We start from the raw sequence: 25,016 nt of genomic DNA, 5'->3' as shown, positions 1-25,016 counted from the left end.
CCTCCCCACCTTTTTTTTTCTTTATCATCTGATGTTTTTAAAAGTTTATTGACATAGTTGTAGACCATGTTGAAGTACATACAGACCTAACATATATATACATGTATAAACCCACATGATATAGATTGTCATTGAATACAAAAGTAACCAGAACTGTAACTTATTTAACTTAAGCTAGGTTAAGAGATCTTATAATAGGAAAAAAAAATTGACAGTGAGATATAAATAAAAAAATAGTTAGCAACAAATGGGAAAAAATTTACAAGTTATTTCTCAAAACAATTACTTTCCATCTATTTATAAGAAACATACAAATGTGAGAATATTTGACCTGTCAATCAGAGTACGGATTCCTGTCAGTATTAACAAATGTGTGCATTCATATCAATGTCACATTAATTTGTGAATAAAAGAGATAAATTCAATCATGTACAGAGTTTATTGTACAAAACAATCAAAGATATCACTGGACGGAATCAAGTTATGGCCGCAATAAAACTTATGATTACTCAGTTTCAGTGAACATAAATGTCTGACGCTGTTAAAAAAAACAACTGTATCTGGGTAAAACAATTTTGTTTTCAGAAAAGGAACAAAAAAATGTAATTTGATGATAATTATCAACATTCTAGGTGTGGTGGCTGAATGGTAATTTAAAGTGCTTGGCTTCTCCACCTGATGGTCCCGGATTCAAAACCTGGTGAAGACTGGGATTTTTTATTTCGGGATCTTTTAAGTTGCTTGTCTACAGGTTACCAAAAAAGTAAAGGTGGTTGGTCATTATTCTGGCCACATGACACCATTGCTGACTGTGGGACACAGAAACAGATGACCTTTACTTCATCTGCCCTATAGACCATATTATCTGAAAGGGGAACTTTATCAACATTTAGGACACAAAACTTCACTGATTTTGCTGGTCCCAAACCCAGATAAAAGCTAGCAACCTCATATCACTAAATTACTGCTACAGAAACCACGATAAAGACACAAAAAACTTGTTAAAAATGATCTAATTTTGTTTGACAAACACTATAATCAGAATGTAACAGGCTCATTTGTTGACAAACTTTCAACCAAGTTTCTGGTTCGCACAGTATCTGGCGCATGTAACTGACATCTATTGAAATAAAAACAAAAAATTTTCAAAAAAGGCAAACTAACATACAACAAAAGCCTTAGTAAGAGACAAATAAAAAAAAAAAGGGGTTTATTTCAATGATGATAAACAGTGATAAGCACCAATTAATCAGTCACAAGACAGACATATACATTTTAAAATTTACTTGTCCAAAACAATTAAGGTAGACTTGAGTAAAAGAACTGGTCTCAAAATTGGTGTAATGCACAAAGTGTGAGACACATTTCTTAATGGATCAAAAAAGATTATTTTTATTATTAAATATTCCTTTGAAACCGTCTATGTTAATATTTAATGGTATAGTATATACAATTGAATATGATTAAAAATTGAATGTACTAGTAATTTCTCATAACAATGAAGATAAAGCATAAAACTAACATGAATCATATAATTTAACAGTTACTAAACTAAAATTGCTAATAAAATACAGAGAACAAAAAAAGAAAATGATGCAGTTTCTTCAAAATAAGAATACATTCATGCAGCCATGAGATTCCAACTTTAAAGAACGAGCAGGGGTATAAAATAGTAAAATAGCTCACAAGTAATAGAAGAACAAATGATTTACATTCTTGAGACTTTCTCTAATTGAAAGGTAACTAGTGTATTATGAAAAAAATGCAAGACCAACAAATAAAAAAAAATTATATTTAAAACTGGGTATTTGATTTTTTACTATGTGATGTACAAGATTATGGAAAAAAAAACTACTGCCAAATTCTACCAATCAAGTTTTATACAAGAAGAAAGGAAGTCTTCACAATCATATCTCCTCCTTTCTTCTTCTTTTTTTTTTTTTTTTTGAAGCAAAAAAATTTATATCAAATCTACTAAATCTATATACATTAGATATGCAAAAAGAAAAAAAGCCAAGTATAGAATAAACAACCCAATATATATTTTCTGTTGAGCTGTTCCAGTGCCTGTTCACTAAAGTTTCTGGACATCGCTGGTGAAGTATCCAAATATTAGATTGAGAATTAATTACCGTTTATATATTAACAGTAGCCATCTAAACATGAAAAAAAAAATACAGTTAGCCAACTTATTATTTGGTACAATAAAATTTCCCTCCCAAAAAATGTCCATTGCTATCATTCATGCTCTGGAATAAAAAACAAACAACTAACCAGCTGAACAAAATAAGCTCAGGTTAGGAAATATCACAGATTTAACATTTCTCAGTGTTACATAACATGTATAAACATTATGCACTTGAAAATGTACAGAATTTGTGGATTTTATACAAATAGGTCGACAAGACTTCCGGGATGACGAAGAGGTAGAGAGAGGAGTCACAGAGACTCTGTTAGGCCGCTGAAACTTTGTCCAGGTCATGGTCTCTTTCCAGGCCAGTTTCTCCTGACCTTAAGTTTTTACCCAGCCTGTCTGAGCCAGGCGTTAGTGACAAGACAAGCCAAGTCAGAATGATGAATGCACTTCGAGCTGTGTTGATAGACTGGAATGTTGAGATGTCACTGGCTTTTTCCTGGTAGAATGGAAACACATTTCTATTTCAAAACAAATAATTGTACCAAATATTTGGTAAGTTATAGTAAGTTCTAAATTATACAATGCTGCTTCAGAAAATAAGACTATAATATCATAGCTGAAAACTAAATTCTGCCACCTCCTGTATTATTGTGATTAGAATTGTCCAATATAATAGCAAATAGAAATAATCAGAAACTTTTATAGTTTTGTAAAAAATTCAATTATTATTATTTAAATTGTGTTATTATTTGTTTCCTTAGAAACCATCCATGTTGATAATTAATAGGGTAGTATATACAATTGAATATGATAAAAAATTGAAAAGTTTTGATGCAATACAAAGAAGTAGAATTAGGACTGGAGAGGAATGATTTGCGAATAGTGGTGTCTCTTTTGTTTTTTGAACTGTTCCAAGAGAGGAGAATAGCTTAAATGAACATTCAAAGTCAAAACTATAAAAGGCATGAGAAGGTTCCAGCCAAAAATCAATATAGAGTAAATTAAATATTTCAATATGAGAAGCCAAAAAACATTCACAGATTGTAGTAGGACTAACATTTTTATATTTGGATGGTGTGAGGGAAGGCTTGGGGGGGAGGGGGGGGGGGTAGAGAAAGAGATACTAGAATTCATGGCAAATAGTGTCCATATGTTTTGTGTGGGGGATTAGGGAAGTGTTAAAAAACAAATCGCTCCAATTCAAGTCAACAGCATAAAAAAAAAGATGGGTGGTAGTTATAAAATAAACAAAAGCTTCTTACTGAAGGGTTTTAAAATATAAGTTAATTGTAGCTAAAACAAACAAACAAAAAACAAAAAAAGACATACCGATTCACTTGAATATAGGTCAGTGAACTCCTTATACAAATACATTCTATCATCATACTTGATAAGGACAACATTTAGAATTAAGGCCACTAGACTGAAGATGATGGCAACAGCTCCATTCTGCAAGGTGAATGCTCTGAGCAGAAATCTTCTGGTAGGATTGCCTAAGTCGAATCTGTAGCAACATAAAATGAAGAATCAGAATAGGTGAACAATACAACATTTGAAATGGTTTTCACACTAACATTTTAGGTAGATCAGCCAAAGTGAGGAGTAAAAATAAAAGTTAAAATGTTCCAATTTTTTGTCTAATGTGGTTAGATATCAGGCTTCTGACCCACAACATTAAAACAATCAAATTAGCAACAAAAATGTATGCTTTAAATGCCTAGGACTGCAAGATAAAAATTTACTATAGATTACTTTTTTCATGTGGTGTTTGGTCATTTCTTGGTTTGATAGCACTTGGGGTAGTTACTAAGAACTTTAGAACATTATTTAGTACACACAGTTCTAATATGTCTCAAATATTAGTTGGGAGAATAGAGTTGTTTAACATTTACAAAGTCTGTGAGCAAAATCATTTTTTCAGTTGAGAAACAGGGGTCAGTAAATAAAAGGGTGATATTCTCTGTTTTTGTTCTCTTGGAAAGACATGATAGAGCTTAATGATTTCTTGACTTAGGATTTTCAAGGCATATATTTATATTTAATTTAAGCGAATGGATGGATATGCTGTGTAATAATTATTCTTATGATACTTTTATCTGATAGTCAAAATTATCAACAGGAAGTAGAACAATGCAAAGGAAGAGCGACAGGATAGTAGTGTCTATGCATTTCCTAGAAAAGTATTTATATTTAATAGCCATAGGGCTTGATGGACATGCTCTGTAATAATTATTCTACTGATACTTTTACCTGTCGCAGGCTGATACAGTCAAAATTATCAACAGGAAGTAATAAGAACAATGTAAAGGCATGGAGACACGATAGTAGTGTTGCAGGAAGTCATCGCTGGAAAAGGAAGACAGCACGTAGATCATCACCATGTGCCACAAGGATAAGCCCGCAGTAAGTCCCTGTAGGAAAAGGGTGACCACTCTGAAGATCTTGTGGGAAGCGATGGCGAAGTCGATGGTGGTGGTTCTGGAGATGGGCTTTGGTTCAATGGGCCGGAATGTCTCTACAAACTGCTGCCGTGACAAAGTGCTCTTGTTCTGTCCCTTGAATCTATCTGGAATTAATATGCACACAAATTTAGTAGAGCCTATATTTCACTGAGCCATATAAGTCATCATGACTGTTGATATGGAACAATTTACAAGGGGGCATTTTAAAAAACTTTTTAGTAACAAGCTTTGATCCCTGTTATAAAGTCAGATGTGGGGTGATATCTAGAATACGGGATAACACATGATTAGCGGGATGGTTTCTTGTTCACTACACAAGCCAATCCAAGAAGTAGTAAAAGTGATCTATAGAGGCACAGACTTTGCACTTGGTCAAATCTGGAATATTCACATTCTGCATCCAGGCAAATTCATAACACCACACTCTCAAGTTCAGAAACTCTTTCTCTTAGGCAGGCTACAGAACCATGACTGTCCAGACATCCTGCAGGAGATTTGAATTAGGACTTAATTGTTTTACTTCAGAAGGAACATCTGAAATGTTTAAGTAATGTCTAAAACAAACTGTATGTAGCACAGACTTCTGTCCAGGAGTGTGTAATCTCAACCTCTTTTTAAAAGTATACAGGAAATTATTTTATAGTATGAAATACTAAGAAAGAGCAGTAGGCTATTCTTATCCTTGTACAGTACCAACTTAATTTAAATGCATTTATTAACTCCACCCATCTCTTATGAGAACCTAAATCTTTAAATAAAAACAGATGGTCATGTGCAGGCCACATGATATCATTATAAATGCTGGCGACAGAAACTTGTGGGCTTTGCATTTTTGCCACACAGACTGCAGAGGTGTAATGTCAAGGATCGTCACAGAGTTTTGAAGTGATCTACATAAAGTATTACCCATTATTTCATTGACTGTGCATTTTAAACACTTTTCTTAACATGAAAGAGGAATAAAATAAAATAAAGACAACCTCCAACATGGAACGGTGATAGAAAACCATGGCCCCATCTACTCAATGCCAACATTAAACATGGCTGCCTGGTCATGCAGTTTGCGTGTGGGACTGTCGTTCGGATTTATCAATGGTCGAGGGTTCATATCCTGTCCGCTCCCATCCCCCGTCATCCAGGGGGAGGTTTGAACTACGAAGTAAACTATCTTCAAGTCTGAAGGAACATCCAAAACATGTCAAACATGAAAAATACAGAAGCAGCAAGATTTAAGGAGGAAGCTAACAGTTTTCAAAATGAATTTTGTTATGTGATTTCTTAAAAAGGGCAATAATATTAATATCAACAATAAAAACTCACTGCTGGTCTCAATAAAAATTTTATCCAAAGGCTGGCTACGCAGTACTTGTGGGGTGATAAATGAAATGGGCTGTTTCTTCTCTTCCACTGTATCTCCGAGCTCTTGCTCCTCTTTGACCTGACTGTCAGCTGAGATGATATCTTCTCTCATGGTTCTCAAATCTTCTGCCCAAGGGGTATCACCAAATTCATCTGCAACTGCTTCAGATTTCTTTGCCTTTTTCTTCTTCCTGGGCTGTTTTTTTCTGGGGGTGTCATCATCTCTTGTGATCAAGCTTGTTTTACTGCCTTGTCCTTCCTACACAGTTCAAACAAACAAACATTTTTACAAGCTTCTCATTTCAGCAGTAAACAAATGTATCAACTTTCTTAAAAAAAGTGAGTTTAAAAAAAGTCAAAATCTTTTTAGCAGTTTTTTTTTTGCTTTATATTAAGACATTACACTCTTACTTAAAATATAAAACAAAGTGTAACATAAAACCCAGTGCTGGGGATATAGCAGTGGAAAAGAAAGGCTGGGAGACCAAAGCAAACATGGAGGGGATTGATGGTAGACCAAGAAGCAAAGATGGCAGGATGAATATAGACCCAGCTGGTGGGAATCTACCAGAACAGAGTCTGATGGTGAGGTACTGTTGCAGCCCTATGCTCCACTGGGAATCAAAAGGATGAAATGAAGCTTTATTCTCCCTTGCAGAACTATAATTTTTTATAGATTCTACATGTTTTTTTTTGGGGGGCTTTAATATTAATGTAAAACATTGTGAGAATGGTGGAGTTGATGACAGCTGAGTGTATCAATGATTTTCCATTTTGGTAGGTAAAGGTTTTAATTTTAAAAAAAAAATTAAATATGAAAGGAAATCATGACGAGCTGCACTTGACTTCAAAGTCTCCAAGAATGATAGGGTCAAAGAAATTTAGGGATCAGCTTCAATTTGTTGTAGAAGGTAACAAACATGATCCACAGTCAGTGACATATCAAACTAGATTAACTAACATTTTATCAAACTAACCTGGAATTAAGAAATTAAGAATTAATTTTAAAAAGTAAGAAACGAAAATTGGAGACCTAGAAAATCAAACGAGAGTGTGATTAAAAGATAAAAAAAAGGCTCTTTAGAACAAAGATTTAAAATAGATATCATGCATGAAAAGAGCAGTAACCTTAGTTTGATTAGCCTCCCCTGCAGAAGGACTAGCTGTAGCATCCGAAGGCTCTTTGCTGGCAGCTTTTGGTTTCTTTTTTTTGACAGGTTTATCTGCAGTTAAAGAAACTGGTGTGCTTTCCTCAGCAGTAGTAGCTTGATTTGTTGGCTGACGTCTTTTTCTAGGTGTTGGCTTGTTCTACATTGACCAGACAAATTTGTTTACTTTTAGCATATTTTTTACGCACATTTACACACATAACTTTTTTTTTGTATTATAAGTTAAGGAAATAAACAAGAAAAACATTAAAAATATATATACATAAAAAAACAACACTTCCTTTATACAACTTATAGAGCGATTGTTTCTCTTAATAACTAATGAATTTTAGATTAAAAAACAATGAAACATTTTTCACCCTACCCCTCCCTCTACCCAAAAATGAATCCTGATTAAGCAAATGTATAGATCTACAACACTTTATAATATGCCAATGATAGGCCTATAAATCTAGACTTAAAAGATGGTGCGCAAAATTTTCCTGAACATTAATTTATTAAACTCTTGAATCAATAATGCCTTACATTTGGAAATTCAAGGTGATAGAGCCCTTTCAAAGCCAATGTTCGATCAAGATCTAGACCTAGTTCTCTAGCAGGCTTCAGAGCAGGTAGAAGCATTGTTAAACAAATATTTAACTACATCAGATTTTTAAAATGAAAAATGCTTTCAACATGAAAGAAACTGGTTCACAACTTCATCGACTTCAAAAAATGTTTTTGAATGGGTGGGACATGATAGCATGTGGCAAGTGTTGAGGCAGTTCAACATAGATACAACATTATCAATGTTTTCAAAGCAACAGATCTATATAAAAATGCAAATAGCTCAGTATTTGTGAACAACCAAATTGGAGAAAGTTTTGGGACATCCTTAGGAGTGCAACAAGGATGCATTCTTTCTCCATCTCTTTTTAACATATTTCTGAAGCATAGGGCCTATATAATATATATATATATTAATCATATAGATCTATATAGATCTAAGAGTAAGACATATATATACTATAATTATAATATTATTAATTTAATTTAGGTCTAGATCTATAGATCTAGATCTAGAACCTAACTATCATGTCAGTTTTGCAGATGAAAGATCTATATAATAGTATATAGATCTTACTTTAAAACTGGATACCATACGCGATACTCCTACGTAATGTGACTATATTACATATGAGTGTTTCTCAACTACTGATGACAAATAGGTAGTATTGGTTCACTAAAAAGTCAATAACTCAAAAAATTCTGATAAAAAGATGTCACAATATTCATTTCATTGCACTCAGAAATGGTTATTGTATAAATTGTGATATTTTGAGTTTGAAATGTAAGCAAAATGTAACACGAACACCTGGGTTAAGTCATTAAGTCTTAGTCAGTCTAGACTAAGTTGAAGTAATATAGATAAATAATATAGAGATCTAATATAATAATTATTATCTACTAAAAAAAGCAATTTTGCAAGGATTATCATTATTGAACAGACATTTTCGTTGAGTAAACAATATAATGTCATTGCATTAATATATATTTTTATTTTATAAATATATCATATGTATCAATCGTTGAATCAAAGTAATAATATACTAAGGCCTAAGCTAACTAAGTAATAAAAACAGTTACGTCTTGGAGGGGGGGGGGCTAGGCAACGCCCGGAATACGACTACGTCAAGTGAAGTTAGTGACTTAGTACTTAGTGAAGTTAGTCTAGTCTAGTACTGTACGCCGACGGTCTACGGCTACACAATACACGGTACCTCGTTACTACTACGGTTATCGGTAGTGGGAGCTTCAACTTTATCGGCATCTACTGGCGTTCTTCTTTTCTTCCGTTTGACAGGTACACTATCTTCTACTGTTTCAGTATCAGGGTTCGTTGAAATACTTGGCAATCCTTTTTTTTTAGTAATTGTTTTGATTGGAATAGCGTCAACGTCTTTATTTGACATTTTTGTTGCTACGGAAGTTAATCTTTAAAAAGAAGGTAAAAATGTTTTTAATGGCCGTTTAAAACTAGCCTATATATCTATGTAGTGAACTCTTTTTAAAAAAAGTTTTGGGATATTTTATTAAAAAGCTAAAATCTGCATTCAAGAGATTTTATAGACAGTTTAGAGATGTGTGGACTGGAAAAAATGTTTAAAATACAATTTGTGTTATAGATCTAAAATAATCTAGATATGAGATTTACCTATTCGAATGCTAGACTACTCTTGATTAGTTTCCTAGATTCTTTATGTAATATGTTACACATTATCTAGGTCTAGGTGAATATAATAAGAATTTAGACAATTTATCATTATGTATAATTTTATTTATTTAGACCTGACCTAGATCTAGATCTATACCTGTACTACTCAGACTACTATACTAAACTAGGCTGTGCGGTAACTATCTGGTCTATCATCTATGTACTCTATCAACTATGTCACAGTATGTGACAGTATCAGTATGTCTATTGACAGTATTTGAGTATTGAAGTATTGACTAGATCTAGATTATTCTAGATCTACTAGTAGTAGTACTATCATCATCAAACTCCATTTGATTGAATTTGGGTCAAAAGCCCTGGTCCTGGACAGAAACCCTGCTGTCTTGCGTGGTGCATAAAAAAAATGTTGCCATACACTGATACAGGTCGAGAATGATGGGTTTCCCAGACCTGTCGAGATGGAGATCAGCAAGTCTGGGGCAGTCAAACAGAATATGAGGCACGGTTTCCTCTTCTTCCCCGCAGCGGGGGCACCGTGAATCAAAATTTGGCCATAGCCGCGAGAAATATGTTTTATATGAGCCAACAGGTCAATGGCCTGTTTTGCACTGTGCTATAATAGCTTGCTCAGGCCTGGACAGCCTCCACCATGGGGAAGTGCGGTCAGGGCGCCTCATGCGCTCCCAGACTCCACTGGCTTTTTGGGACTTGTCCCAGCACTCAAACCACTTTTCCATTTCTGTTTTTTGAATTATAGCTAGGGCTTGATGAAAGCTTACAGCCTGTTCAGTGGGTGGAATTTGCCCTCCCTGGTGGGCCAAAGAGTCTGCAATTGTGTTGCCAGTCACACCTATGTGACTCGGTACCCACTGCATTATTACAGGGGTACTATAACGTTCTTTACTGTTATGCCATGATGACAGTGTTGATATTGGGGGGCTAGTATCTAGACTCTAGTATAATCTTATTATAAATCTAGATCTTGTAATTATAATATATATAGATCTAGTTAATATTAATATAGATATCTAGATTGTATTATTATTATCAATTAAGACAATTAATAAGACTAAAAGACAAAAAAGTATCTTATGGTTTATTATTTAATAATTTATATAGTTAAACTTTTTTATTATATTATAAATCATATTTTAGACTATTACTAAGTATTAATAATTACTAATAGGCATATCTCACTATACTTCGGCTATATAAATAATAAGAATCTAGATCTAGTCTAGTTAAGTCTAGTATTATGGCGTACTTTGTCTACTGTCGACATAATTATATAACTATATTAATTGAGCATATATATCTTTGTATAGGCATAGGCATAGGAGTTATTGTTAGGAGCTAGATCTAGAATCTAGATTTAGATCTAGTCAGTCTAGTCCTAGTCTAGAAAAATATTTTATGACCTAGCCTAGAAGTAGAATATACATCATACTTATACTTATAGATTTATCTATCTTATAATTTCTAGACCAGCTCCATGGTTTAACTTAGGCTTAATTAAGGATATATCTAAAATCTAAAAATAATCTCTATCTCTACTCCAGATCTATCTAGATATTCTAGACTTACTTACTAGGCCTTAGATCCTCCCCCACTGTTTCTGAAGAGAATTGAGGGGCAAGTTGTCTCCATAAAGAGCTGTCACTGGCAATGTCTGAACCCTCCATGAAATTGTTACACCAATGCCCAAGTTATATGAGGATGTCTTTGTTTGCACTATTCTTGTATTACCCTCCTAAGGGCCTAAAGCTATGAAGCACTTTAAATATGGAATTAAGAAGCCAAAGAAAATTCATTGATTGTACATGTAAAATAATTTTTTTATAGGTGGTGTTCAGGAAAGCTAAAAAAAAGTGAAACTAGAATTCTCAATCCAGAAGTATGTGTTTGTATGGGAGGTCTATATTGGCAGGCCAATAAGATAAGGCCACTGTAATTCAATGTAACAAATTATTAATCATCTAGGTGAAAATTACCTGAGAAGAGAGTTAAATTGGAAACAGGGTAAGTCAACCAAAATATTTGAGCATTCAATGCGCAGGATGCAATATAATATTAAAAAAAGGCTCAAACCAAAAAGCTTCACAGAGCCTTTACAATATTTTGATTAAGAACTAAAAGCCAATGAATACTCAGAGATTGTATGTAGAACTATTTCCTAAATGGGGCAGGGGGTAAGATACCATTTAAAATAAAAGGAATTCAAGGGTTTAATGTATATGGTTGGGAGAGTGGCGTTATAAAGAAGGCTGTGCCAATTAAATGTAACATATAAAATCCTTTTTTGGGGGGGGGGGGGGGGGGCAGATGTAAAAACAAAAAAAAAAACTATCATACAGCCTTTCAAATATTTCAAACTAACTGAAATGCAGAAGTATAGCCAGATAGTGTAAAGAAGACTATTTGTTAAGGCAGAGTGTGTGTGGAGGGGGTGGGGTGGTGGAGAAAAGTGATATTCAAGTTTATGGACTGGTTTAAGCTATAAGTAGGAAAAATGTATACAAAATTATATATATATATATATATATATATATATATATATATATATATAGCCTGGGACCCAATCATTAGGTGTAGCCAGAGGGTAATGCTAGCTATATATATATTAAGAGCTTCTATTAATTTTAAGATTTTTTAAATGGGTGATTCTTGTTACAATTTAACACCCCCAATTTATTTTACTTTGGTTCATTTGACAGAAAGAAAGTGTCCATTTTAGACGCCTAATATATGGGTTTCAGGGGGGCTGATGCATCTTGGGTCTAAAAATCCTCTTAATGCAAAACCTACTTAAGTTTCTCTGGGACGGTAAAAAAAAAGACTCTTACACTAGGTCACTATGACTCATGATAGAACTCTTATATAAATTTTGTTGAATAAAACAAAAAAAAAAGTGTAGAAAAATAAAATGGAGCATGCACAATATCTAATAGAAAGTTTTGTCATTTCTATCGAAATAAAATAAACATAGGGCGAGCTGTTAGAAATAGGAGGGGGGGGGGGTGCATGAAAATAATTCTTTACTATAGATAGTCTTTCAGTTTTTAGGTTATCACCATGATTATCATTTTATTATTATGATATAGAGATCTAGATCTAAAATCTAGGTCTACCATATATATATGTGTATAATATGCAACTTTTTTCACTAATAAAACTTTGATAAAATAGATAGCACACTCTTAAAAAAGTATTTTTGATTATTATCTTAAAAATGGTGCAAAACATATCAAATCATGTGCTTAAATAGCTATTATCAAAAATATAATGAGAAAAGTGAGAGCTATAACATAAGGCCATGCAAGTCCCTTTATATGTAAAAAAAAAATATGTTTATAAAATTTTTTTTTTAAACAAATTTTATATTTAATAAGCACTTTTATGGGTGGTCACTTAGCCGACCATGACTAGTGTGTAAAGGAAATTAGCCTATTTAACTTCTGTTGTGTTCTAGGGATTGATGGAAAAGTAAACAGGTCCAGTTGTGATACAAATAATCTTGAGACCTAGATGAAGGCCATAGAATATGTTAGAAGTACTAACTGGGTGCCCTGAATACATTTCTGTAAAATGGTTGTGATGTACCAAAAAATATGGTTTCAGATCATTTTTACCCAGCCCCAACATCCCAGATAGACCTCTTTCTTTTCTGGCCTAAAGCATTCTGAGTATACATTTCGAAAATATTTTTTTGAGGTGCACAAATATGTATAGTTTTTTTCTTGCCATTATAGAAGTAATAAATCTATTTGCATAATTTTTTAAATTATTTATGAAGTATAATAGAGAAAAGAAAAGTTTTAAAAAATTATTTTCATTTTGATTATTCATTTTTGTGAAACTATTATGTTACTATTGGCACATTTCAAAGCCAAAGTATAAAGTGAAAATAAGAAAACATAAAAGTTTTGTTTTCTTTTCAGCTTTTTTTTTTTCACTTTCATAAGAAAACGTTTGAAACAAATATTTTTCAAACACAAAAGTCATTTGTCTTGAAATTTTACTAAATGTGCAGTTCATTTGTAAAATAAAAAAAAAAATTGTATGTTTTAATTGTTTAAATATCTTTATCTAAGTACCTTTGTAACTGGCAGTAAATTAAAGGGTCTGTGTAAACATGTTGTTTATAAATAGTAAACTAATGGCTCTGAATAAAACAGGCATTATCAATCAATAATAGTTTTATTTCCACATGTACTACATAAAACTTTTCCTTAGGTTCAGTATGCCTCCAAAAAAAATACGCATTGGAAAAGTTACACCTGGGGCAAAAAAAAATGCTCTTCGACGCCGCAAACTAAGAGAAGCGAAAAGACAACAAGAACTTCAGTATGAAATGGACAGGCACAACACTCCCCAACAAGAAAGTAAAACAAATGCTTCACATTTGTCACAGACAGTAGAAAAATTGAGATTTAATAGCTTTAGTAAAAAAAAAATAATTTTAAAAATTAAATATGGTTAAAAGTTGTTTAGAAACTTTTCTTTCTCTTCCAATCTGACATTGTTTTTTTTTTTTTAAATTTTGACTTGCCAGGTAATGTATTTAAGAAATGTGTATGTAACATTCTTTTACAGTTCCAAAAGTTGTTGAGGACAGCAAAATGGCAGAAACACCAGCTACTTCTAAGGATGAGGACGATGATGTTGTTATTATGGAAGAAGCAGACATTGAGAAAGCTGAGGTCACTGTGACATTGGCAGATATAACTAAAGCCATTGCGATGGGGAAACAAGTTGCTCAGCTCTCAGAAGAAGAGCTGGTGTTGATAAAGAAAGAGATAGTTACATTAGAGGTATTTATCTGGATGGACGTTTTGTGACTTCTCATTCATTCAATTAATATATCTGCAACTATTTTAGATATATATGGATGTTACATTCATTTAATATATCTGCAACTATTTTAGATATATATGAATGTTACATTCATTTAATATATCTGCAATTATTTTAGATATATGGTTGTTACATTCAATTACTTCTTCTTCTAGCCAGCTTTTTGCTGCTGAGCTGTCAGCTCTTTTGCAGACTGTGCCAAGGAAAAATAGTGTGCTGTTCTTCAGTTGTTCAGCACTGCCGTACAGGGTATTGGTTATGTTGGCTGGAGTGGTAGTAGGGTCTGCCTAAAGTGGATTAGGAAGGGGCATTCAAAAAGGATATGGTTTACGGTTTCATAAGAGTGGGTGCAGTGTCTACAAAGGGGGAGTTGTGTGGGATTTATTTTATTAAGATGGTAATTTAACAGAGGTGTGTGTCCTGTCCTTAGTTGGAAGATTGTAGATGGCTTTTTTGCAGGGGAGTCAGTTAATGCTGTCCAGTTCATTAGGCATGTTAATTTCTTTCATTTCTTTGTACATGGCTCTGCCTGTGTTTCCTGTTGCCAATTGGTTGAGCCACTACTCTTTGTGGTTGTTGATTAAGATTGACCTTAAGGGTGAGGTAGTTAACAGGTCTATCTGGTTGTTCCATAGATGATCCTGCCTTTGAAAGCTTATCTGCCCTTTCATTTCCCATGGCACCAATGTGTCCAGGGATCCAATGTAATGTGATGTTGGGCTTTTTGAGATGCTGCTGTTAAGTGCTTGCAGAGTGAATTGGGAGTCTGTGAAGACAACAATATCTGATGGTGATTGCACTCCTTCATGTAATTATAATAATTTGTTTTCCACTGTCTGTAGTGCTATGGTAATTGCCTCAATTTCGGCTTGGCAGTTTGAGCAGTAGTCACCACAGGGTGCACTTATTTCAAAATGTTTATTTTTGGGGAAGACCAGGAAGGCACTAAGACCAGCATTGATGGTGGCTTTGAAGGCTGATCCGTCAGTGTATATATGGATGGCTGTTTTTGAATAGCTTTCAATTGTTTCGAGAGTGCCTACTTTGAGCTCCAGTGAGTTTGATTCTTTTGTTAGGGTGTTATTTAGCAAATGTGTTTTAATGGTTGGTTGTTTAAAAATCTGATGATTTTTTCTCTGTTATTGGGTAGGTGGTGTTTTAGTTCGTCAGTAAGTTGGATCAGAGTTCTTTGCTTTTTTTTTTTTTGTTTTTCCTATTTCTCTGTGTCAGCAGTTTATTAGAATAATCGTCCTCCAACCTTCTGTATCTCTCAGTAGCTTCTATTACATTCAATTAATCTGCATTTGTTTAGGTATATGAATGTTACATTCAATTAATATATCTGCATTTGTTTTAGATATATAAATGTTATACCCATACATCAATAAATATATTCTTTTATTTAGCAAATGGGTTGGGCAAGCAATTCGATACTAAAACAACTTTTTCTCAAAAGTTTTTTTCTTTAGTACTTATGTAGTAGAATTTTAGGAACTTTCTCCTTTGGTTCAATAATAGACACACAAAAATCTTGATTGAAAACTTTGCCAAACAGTGCTTCCCACTGGTATCAGTAGTAATATTCTAATGGTACTCATACTTGGGGACTAAGTTAGGACTAAACAAGTAATATAGAAAACAAATTTTTAGAAATTAATTCCTATGTACTTTGATTTCTCATTCTATTCATTTCTTGTAATTCCCAATGATTGTGAGGAGTCTTTCCAGTTAGCTACTAACTATCATTAACAAGACAGACGCAGACAGCGACAAGAAAATCTTAATCGACCTCAGGCGGAATAATGGTTATGCTTGCCCTGGATGTGGCAAAATATGTAGGTCACAGCTGGGGCTGCGTAGCCATGGGAAATACTGCATTCCTCATTAATATTCTGACTCAAAGACCAGCTTCATTATTAGATGTAATCCAGTATTCTACATTAGTATATTTCAAAACATTCTTGGAGATGACACTTACTGTTCATCAGCAGTCAAATACACGTAGACACTGACTCAAACTTTAACTCCTAGTTCAACAATGTGAAAAATGTTCATTGCATTAATTCCCACTGAAGCCATGTGATGTAATAAACAATTTTTTGGGGATGTCATTGGGAATAATTCAATTTATTAAAAGATGTAAGCCAAATTTACTTTTATGATAATTAAATAGTTCTGAAAAATTATAACAATCGAACCATGGTTTTGACTGCGTGACCAATTAGCTAGTGATTTTTTTCCCAAAAGATATAAACTGCCAAATTTCTAGGAAAATCTCTACATACATAGTGTTTTCTAATGACACAAATTTTTTTTTTTCATTTCCAAGTTCTTCCTTCAGTCACATGATGAGAGCGCAAGATAATTGTAGTGATTAAAAAAAAATATTGCTTGATAATATTTATGGTAAAAGCTGTAGCTTTTCAAACTCCCAGACATATCCTCTGGAAGATGGTGTGTATGACATGGTGACCTGTATGATGGCCAACCCCAAGGCTCTGCTCAACATACCCATGAGTGAGAAGGCTCTTGAAAACATGATTACTAATATCTTTGAAAGCATTCCTCCTGAAGAGCGGTTTGATCCAACAGATAGAGAATTCTCCAGCATGGCATTAAAACTGGATGTAATTGAAAGTGAGTTTCTGCTCAGTTTTTTTTTCTTTCTTCAAAGTATTTTTTTTTTCAATTGAAAGTATATTTTATTTTATCGGATGGTAATTCATTATGCAATTACAAATGCATTTCTAAAATCCAGGATAGTTTAGGTTTATTTCTGCTAATTATCTGCTTGCCAATGACACCATTTGAAAAGATTACTGTTGTCAACTAAGTTATGAAAAGTACTTATCTAGATATCTACAAGTGACTATAATTTGACTTGAGTAAAACCATTAGTAAAGTTATTAAATTTAAATTTAGAGACCCTTCAGGACAGAAGGCTTAAAAGAAAAGTAGCACCAATACTTAAAACACTGAACCATAACTTACAAATATAAAAATCATAACCTAATAAAATACTCAGAAAGATACAAAGATAAAGGCACATTTCATATTCCAAATTCTAGGAAATAGTGAAAAAGTGTAGATGTAATATTCTACAGTGCTGAAAACAGGAACACAGATGACTATATGGTTTATTTAAATCCTATGCTTATCCATACTTCCCTATCCTGTACACTGAATGCACCAACAAACTTGCTAATTATGAGCTTTGCCTCCTTGTATGAGAAAAATAAATAAAAATCTCCCAACACCTTCTTCCATTTCATTTAGTATTCTTTTAGATTGTTGGCACTCAACATTTGTAATCTGATGACCAGATTTAAAAAAAAAGATTAAATAATGTTACATATATGTTTTTTTAGGGGGTGCGGTGGCTGAGTGGTTAAGCGCTTGGCTTCCAAACCTGGAGTACTGGGTTCGAATCTCGGTGAAGACTGGGATTTTGGTCGTGGAGCTGGCCACTTGACACCCTGCTTATTAACCATTGGCCAAAGAAATAGTTGACCTTAACATCATCTGCCCTATAGATCACAAGGTCTGAAAGGGGAACTTTTACATATGTTTTTAATGTGCAACTGGTGTTTAGGATCTTCAGAAATGGTGCTATATTGTTTAAAAATTAAGTCTGCACATTGTTTCTACACATCAATTTTTTTTAAACAAGATTTTTTTTTTTAGGCAGTTTTATTATTGAAGTTTTATTTATGCCTATTTTCTACATTATGATTATCTGTCTGTTTTCTTCTTGTAATAAAATTATTCACATCGACCATATTCAGGCAGGCTAATCAGGGCCTTTATGTAATGTAAGATTGTGAGCAGTAGAGTCTATACAAGGGTCTTACTTAAGAGGTGTTCATTTTAAAATGTACATTTTGTATGTAGGACTGTGGGTTTTTGAGATACATAGTTTCTGATTTCCGAACCTGAAGTTTTATATGAATTTTTGTTTTTCGAAGATAAGATTTGTTCTTGGTTTACACAAATACCACTATACCGGTAATAGCAGTTCTCTAATTGCACATAATGCACTCTTGAAATATAATTTCACCCTTATATTTGTTGGGGTTCAAAATCTGCCCATTAAAATACTGTGCTCACCAAACAGCTGACCCACAGGGCTCTGTGAAAACACAAATTCCTTTTGTTATTTTCTCAAACGTTTTTACTCAACCCACCAAAATCTTTAGTAATTAAAATGTCTATAAATTAAAAATGTTTTAGAATCCAACCAGGCCGTCTCAAAGATCTTTCTGGAGTGCCACACTAAACTTAAACAACTGAAGCAGGAACTCACCAAAGAGCTAGCTGATGTTGAAGCTGAGTAAATAACATTTTTTTTATATTTTTTTGTGTGAAATACAGCAAATATTTTTTTGTATACTGCCACATTATACTATCTATATATAAATATTTATGTATCATGAAAATGCTAATTAGTATTGAATTGTGTTCTATATTATCAAGAGTTATTTTTCTGTAATATTTCTTTTGTTCTTAGAATTAAAAATATTAGATGTAAAAAAAAAAATTGATTTAAAATGCTCTGATAATATGAAGTATATAATTTGTATAAAACAAAGTTTGCTGTCTGTCTCCTTTAGAACTTCCCAATAGTTGGAATGTATTTGTCATCTTGTCTTCTGTTTGTGTTTTACAGAATTGCTCTTTATGAAAAACAAAATGAAGAGACTTGTCTGTTGATAGACAGTGATGAAGAAAGCGATCTTACCATCCTTAATTCATCGTTTCCATCAAGTGACAGCAAAAAATCACCTCAGAAGTAAATATTGGCTTTAAAATCTATAACTGAATTTTTTTTACTTTTTTTTTTTTTTTTTATGTTTTGGATTTTCTTTGAGAATTGAAGAGTTTGAACCAGGGATCATTGAGATAACAGTCTATGAGTGCATACCACACGACCAGGCAGCCATTTTGTTTAGTTCAACTGTTATGGATATAATGTTTTGGCTATATGAATATATCGATGTTCCAAGCACTATTAGGCAGAACAATTTGACACAACTTTGATCTGTCTTGGGCTTAATGGTTAATAGTTCTCATTCTCTGGTTTTTTAGTTCTTGATTCTTTTGTGTATTGAACAGAGAACCTGCTGCACAAGCAGCTGGTACGAATGCAGAGAAGCAGCAACATCAGGATCTTTCGTCTATGGAAACTACTGTTTCTGAAAGTCACCCCAATATCAAGAATATTCTGGGCAGCCCTGCCAATAAAACCATTCCTTCCATTGATGAGCTGAGGTCAAAGTTTGTAAATGCAGTGAACAAGTCCATACCTTCTCTAATTACCACTTTACAGCACCAAGTAAGTTGCCATGTATTGTCTTGAAGTCCATACCTTCTCTAATTACCACTTTACAGCACCAAGTAAGTTGCCATGTATTGTCTTGAAGTCCATACCTTCTCTAATTACCACTTTACAGCACCAAGTAAGTTGCCATGTATTGTCTTGAAGTCCATACCTTCTCTAATTATCACTTTACAGCACCAAGTAAGTTGCCATGTATTGTCTTGAAGTCCATACCTTCTCTAATTACCACTTTACAGCACCAAGTAAGTTGCCATGTATGGTCTTGAAGTCCATACCTTCTCTAATTACCACTTTACATCACCAAGTAAGTTGCCATGTATGGTCTTGAAGTCCAGGTCTTCTCTAATTACTACTTAACAGCATTAAGTAAGTTGCCATGTATGGTCTTGAAGTCCAGGCCTTCTCTAATTACCACTTTACAGCACCAAGTAAGTTGCCATGTATTGTCTTGAAGTCCAGGCCTTTTCTAATTACCACTTTACATCACCAAGTAAGTTGCCATGTATGGTCTTGAAGTCCATACCTTCTCTAATTACCACTTTACAGCACCAAGTAAGTTGCCATGTATGGTCTTGAAGTCCAGGCCTTCTCTAATTACCACTTTACATCACCAAGTAAGTTGCCATGTATGGTCTTGAAGTCCAGGCCTTCTCTAATTACCACTTTCCAGCACCAAGTAAATTGCCATGTATGGTCTTGAAGATGATTTTGTGTATATTACTAAATGATAATATGTTTCTTGTGGTATTTTTGTGAGTGCCTTGTAGTATTTATATGTGTGTCAGTACGTTTTCTTGTGCTATTTATATGTGATGTGTGTATATGTCTTGTTTGGGTGAGGGGGCCTTGTCTTTTTTGTTTTTTTTAATCATTTGTAAAGTAGACTTATTTAAGTTTTTTAAAAATTAAATAATATTTCCTTATATATATATATATATATATATTATAGTGATTTATTTCCAATCTTCACCTTTATAAAATTGTTATTATATTTGATTTTTACAGTCTAGCACAGCCTCTACCACTTCTACACAGAACAGTACATTGACTACCACAGCCAGACAGCAAGCTACACAGCAGCAGACCCAGCCACAGGTTGCCAACAAAACTCTTTCTCTGCAACTTCCTGTCAAGTGGTGAGTTCATATCTTGGTATTTTTAGATTGAATGTGATCCATCCTATTGTTTCCCTGGCCCGTACCTGAAAGGCACTTGCAAGCAGTTTAGTAATATTGCTTGTAAATTAAATTACCTTAGTTTGATTTTCTACTTTAGTATGCAAAGAATAGTGGAGTAGTAACATTTTCCAGTGAATTGTATAGGGAGTTCACAGATTAAAAGAATGTACCATTGTTTTCTGTTGTTTTTTTTTTTGTGTATAGGCCCGAACTCAAAGTTCATGACAAGGTTCTGGGTAAGAAGTTTAATGATGTCTGGTACAGTGGTACTATATTAGACATCTATCCTGCGTCTGTAAATACTGAGGTATATATACTTTTTATTCAGTTCGTTTAGGAGATAACTATGTTGTTTTCTGAGATGTTTTCAAATTACCCCGTTTTTTGTTTTTTTTTAAATTTTTTTAAAATTTCATATAGGTTACATTTATATTGAGAATTTCAAAACCAAAATTAGGATGCTTATCTTGATTACTTAAGTTTTGTTTGTCACCAAGTCTTCCACTTTTATACCTACTATACTATTTATAGTTTTAGACTAACAGATTTGACTTCAAATTTTCTTCTCTGATTTTCATTCCTCATGTAGTCATTTTGTATGATCTTACCAGAACTTTCTATGTTTCAACAGTGGTCCTGTAAAGTCAAATTTGATGGTAAAGGGTTGAAGGTATTGCCTGGAAAACATGTGGCATACAGGGACTCCATTGCCTACTTCATCAAGGTTGGCACTAGAGTTGTAGGTTAGTTCTGCAGTCACAATTTATTAAATTTTCAAAACGTTGTCTTATTTTGTAGACTACAAAACTATGTCAGTTGTATTTAACCCGGCATGTCAAACACAGCGTTCGGGGGCGGCATGTGGCCCATGCATGCGGCCCGCTAGGCCACCTAAAAAATAATCAAAATAATGTTAAACTATTACGCTGGAAAATAAGAGATGACAAGTTACTTGAATTGAAAAATAGTATTTGTTAAACTGAACAACGAGAGTGAGTCTGCAGTGAAAGCAAGTTACATTTTGTGACGTTTATCTAACTTAATTGCTAGCCATAGCAAATCATTTAGTGAAGGTGATTTTATGGAGTGTGTCGTTAAAACTGTCAAAGTAATTTGTCCAGAAAAGGTGAAAGCATTCAAAGAAATAGCGTTAACCAGGAACACTGTGGTAGAGAGAATAAATGACATGTCAGTCAGATTGCCTGAACAATCAAAGAACAAAATAGTTGATTTTGAATTATTTTCATTGGCTCTCGATGAGTCCATTGATGTATGTAGCACAGTTGGTTAAATTCATAAGTGCCTGTGACAGGGATTTTAAGATACACGAGGAACTACTTGAGCTCGTTTTATGCATAACACCACAACAAGCGAGGATGTTTTTGAGAAATAACAGGTGAAGCTAGCTAGTTTAGCAATGGATGGCGCACCAACCATGAAATGAAATGGTTTTGATGCAAAGCTACTTTCAAAAATAATAGAGACTGATGCTAATTTTAAATTTACTCATTTTCACTGCATCATTCACCAAGAAACATTCTGCGCAAAGCAATTACAGTTCCAACATGTCATAAGACCGGTTTCAGTCGCTCTCTTTAAATCATCGCCAATTTTCAATGTTTCTGAATGACATCAGACACAAATTTGATTGTGTTCCCTACTACACAGAGGTCTGCTGGCTCTCATGTCTTAAGTATTGAAGAGATTTTTTGCACTGCATGAGGAAATTGTATTGTTTCTGAACATGAACGGTGAACCTGTTAAACATTTCCAAACTGACAAATGGGTTCAGGATTTGGCATTTGCAGTTGTTCTCACTGGTCACCTGCAAGATTTGAATTTGAAACTTCAAAGTAGAGATAAATTGGCACAACTGCGTTTGATGACGGGAAGTTCTTTCAAGCAAAATTACGACTGTGGATAAACCAAATATGAAGAGAAAATCTTGTTCAGTTCTCGTGTCAGGAACTAAAAAGATTAAATACGGCTGCAACATTTGGTAAAGATGCTTTCAATGATCGTATTCATGACTTTATTTCATACGAGCCAGAATTTTTGTTGTTTGTATCTCCATTTTCATTTGCCCCTGAAAATGCTGCTGACAATGTGCAACTAGAGCTGATAGAATAGCAGTCAGATTCTTTGTTGAAAGTAAAGTAGATAGAAGTGGCTGTGCCAAAATTTTACAGTTATTTACCTCAACAGTACGTTGAATTGTGGAAAATTTCAGCCATGATTCATGCTATGTTTGCAAGCACAGATCTCTGTGAGCAGTTCTTTTCCATAATGAAAGCTACAAAAACATCACACCATTCAAGATTATCTGATCAAAATTTTTCATCAGTGATGAAAGTGTCAGTGGCAAAGAAGCTTCAACCTGACATTAATAAACTGTATCCCAGAAAAGATGTCAATCATCATGACAAGAAAATAATGCGTAATCATAGTAATTTTTAAGTACCAAATTGTACTACAAATTTAGCTAACTAAGGGCCAGGTATACCATTAATTATAGTATTCTATTGTATTATTTCTAATTTACATAAAACTAGTAGACTGCAGCCCCTCAGGTCATAGTAAGTTTTTTATATGCCTGTATTAAACTTTATGGATCTGCTCAGACTAGGTTGGTCTATGGAATGCTTTATCTTATCAGTTTTTGCAAAACAAGGATAAAAGAAATGATATACAAAAATATTTATATTCAAACAAACTTGGCACAATAAGCACAATTTTATATCTATTTGTATTACAATTGTACAACATTAGTAGATCTTTAGGAAATAAGAATATCATTAGTTTCAACAAATTTAAAATATCATTAATAGAATAGTGCAAAAATTTTCACTCCTTAATGATAAAATGTAGTATTCACCTCCCAATACTGTATCCACACCTATGTTGTTAATGTTTTGGGAGAAAGCTAGTAATGCATATCACAATCTTGGAAGATAAATTCCATGATAATTGGTTTTGTATCCTATAGCTGTGTATAAAGAAGAAGATGCAGCCAATTCCTTCTATGCTGGAGTGATTGCAGAAGCTCCTAGTGCAAAGAATAACAGAAGGTGAAGCCTTTTTTTTTCTTTCTCCTAATATCTATTGAAATAGCTCCATCTACTAGTTCTAAAGTCTTATCACTTCAGTATTATAAACATATGGTTGTGTAGGTCTAAACTTTGTCTGTTTTGATTGTCTTAGGTTTCTGGTCTTTTTTGATGATGGCTATGCTCAGTATTGTGATGCTAAAGAACTTCACAAAGTTTACATGCAGAGTAAGATTGTTTTGTTTTATTTATAACTAATTGGTAGGACAGGCACAGCGTACTCTGTAAAACTTGAGTTGGTTGTAATGCATTTTTTGGATTCAATCCACAACTTGTATTTAAGTTTACATTCAAATATAGTGTTTACATTCAAATATAGTGTTTACATTCAAATATAGTGTTTGTTAACTTTTCACATACAGCAAACATATTTTTTGTTTGTTTGTTTGAATTTTAGTTATTTTTAAATGTTGCCCTTCTGTTAGGAAAAATTAAATACTGCTATTATACTTATTATTACTAGCATCACACACTTCCCACTCTTGCTTCCTAACAAGCTTCTAAGGAAAGGGATGTGTCTGAGAGTAATTACCTGACAACCTCTCAAGTGAGCTTATGAATGCATGTAGCTGAGCTTACCTTGACTATCTCTTAAGGGGGCTTATGAATGCATGTAGCTGGACTTACCTTGACTACCTCTTAAGGGGGCTTATGAATGCATGTAGCTAGGCTGGGTAAGGGGAAACAGTTCTATGCATATTTTTATTTTTTATTTTGTTTGACATCTAAATCATTGCAGATATACATATACATTTAGTAGTGAAGACTGTACTGCTATGTTTTGAAACATGTTTAGCATAGTCTTTAGACAAACTCAAACTTTTTTTACAATTTAAAAAAAAAATTAAATTGTTCTCTTGGGGAACATAGTGGCTCCATTGTTAGAGTGCTTGACTTCTGAAAGGAATACTGTGATTATAGTCATGCCAGAAAATATGTCCCAATTCAAAATGACAAGAAAGCGGCTTAAAGTGAAGCCATTTCAATATCCAACATATTTTATTGTATTTTGTGTTTCTTCCAATGACCAGGTGAAAATGTCTGGGAGGATATTAATCCTGATACTAGTGCTTTTATCAAAGAATATCTTCGCATATACCCAGAGGTAACTAGTCTGCCTTGAACAATGTCTTTACGTTTAAGGTTGATGCTGAGTTTTTTTTTTTTAAGAAATTTAAAATGAACAACTGTTAACAT

The 25,016-nt window shown here is 33.5% G+C and overlaps 2 protein-coding genes across 8 annotated transcripts in view; one reads left to right on the top strand and one right to left on the bottom strand.

Moving 5' to 3' along the window:
• Positions 1-420: 420 nt before the first annotated feature.
• Positions 421-9,108, bottom strand: LOC106074559 (transmembrane protein 237-like). Its single transcript, XM_056043591.1, has 6 exons — positions 8,888-9,108; positions 7,087-7,266; positions 5,920-6,217; positions 4,388-4,703; positions 3,467-3,641; positions 421-2,633 (listed from the first exon to the last, which is right to left on the bottom strand). The coding sequence occupies exons 1-6, from the start codon at positions 9,077-9,079 to the stop codon at positions 2,454-2,456; spliced, it is 1,341 nt and encodes a 446-aa protein (XP_055899566.1). The 5' UTR covers positions 9,080-9,108; the 3' UTR covers positions 421-2,453.
• Positions 9,109-9,205: 97 nt separating this feature from the next.
• Positions 9,206-25,016, top strand: part of LOC106074579 (histone-lysine N-methyltransferase SETDB1-like) — a 37,446-nt gene continuing 21,635 nt past the window's right edge. The window contains exons 1-14 of one of the 7 annotated variants that reach the window (XM_056043584.1): positions 9,231-9,397; positions 11,185-11,361; positions 13,576-13,724; positions 13,936-14,153; positions 16,632-16,833; positions 18,427-18,526; positions 18,863-18,985; positions 19,309-19,528; positions 20,540-20,670; positions 20,917-21,019; positions 21,344-21,455; positions 23,699-23,780; positions 23,914-23,987; positions 24,851-24,924. In XM_056043584.1, coding sequence (XP_055899559.1) covers positions 13,583-13,724; positions 13,936-14,153; positions 16,632-16,833; positions 18,427-18,526; positions 18,863-18,985; positions 19,309-19,528; positions 20,540-20,670; positions 20,917-21,019; positions 21,344-21,455; positions 23,699-23,780; positions 23,914-23,987; positions 24,851-24,924 — 1,581 coding nt within the window. In that variant the 5' untranslated portion in view covers positions 9,231-9,397; positions 11,185-11,361; positions 13,576-13,582. Of the gene's footprint in view, positions 9,398-11,184; positions 11,362-13,575; positions 13,725-13,935; positions 14,154-16,631; positions 16,834-18,426; positions 18,527-18,862; positions 18,986-19,308; positions 19,529-20,539; positions 20,671-20,916; positions 21,020-21,343; positions 21,456-23,698; positions 23,781-23,913; positions 23,988-24,850; positions 24,925-25,016 lie in introns of all 7 variants that reach the window. The other 6 variants (XM_056043587.1, XM_056043585.1, XM_056043590.1 and 3 more) reach the window with 6 other exon arrangements.

The sequence above is a fragment of the Biomphalaria glabrata genome, chromosome 10, assembly GCF_947242115.1.
Source record: "Biomphalaria glabrata chromosome 10, xgBioGlab47.1, whole genome shotgun sequence".
Lineage (NCBI taxonomy): Eukaryota > Metazoa > Mollusca > Gastropoda > Planorbidae > Biomphalaria > Biomphalaria glabrata.
Note: the sequence above shows the minus strand (reverse complement) of the source record. Positions and strands in the feature narration are given on the sequence as shown.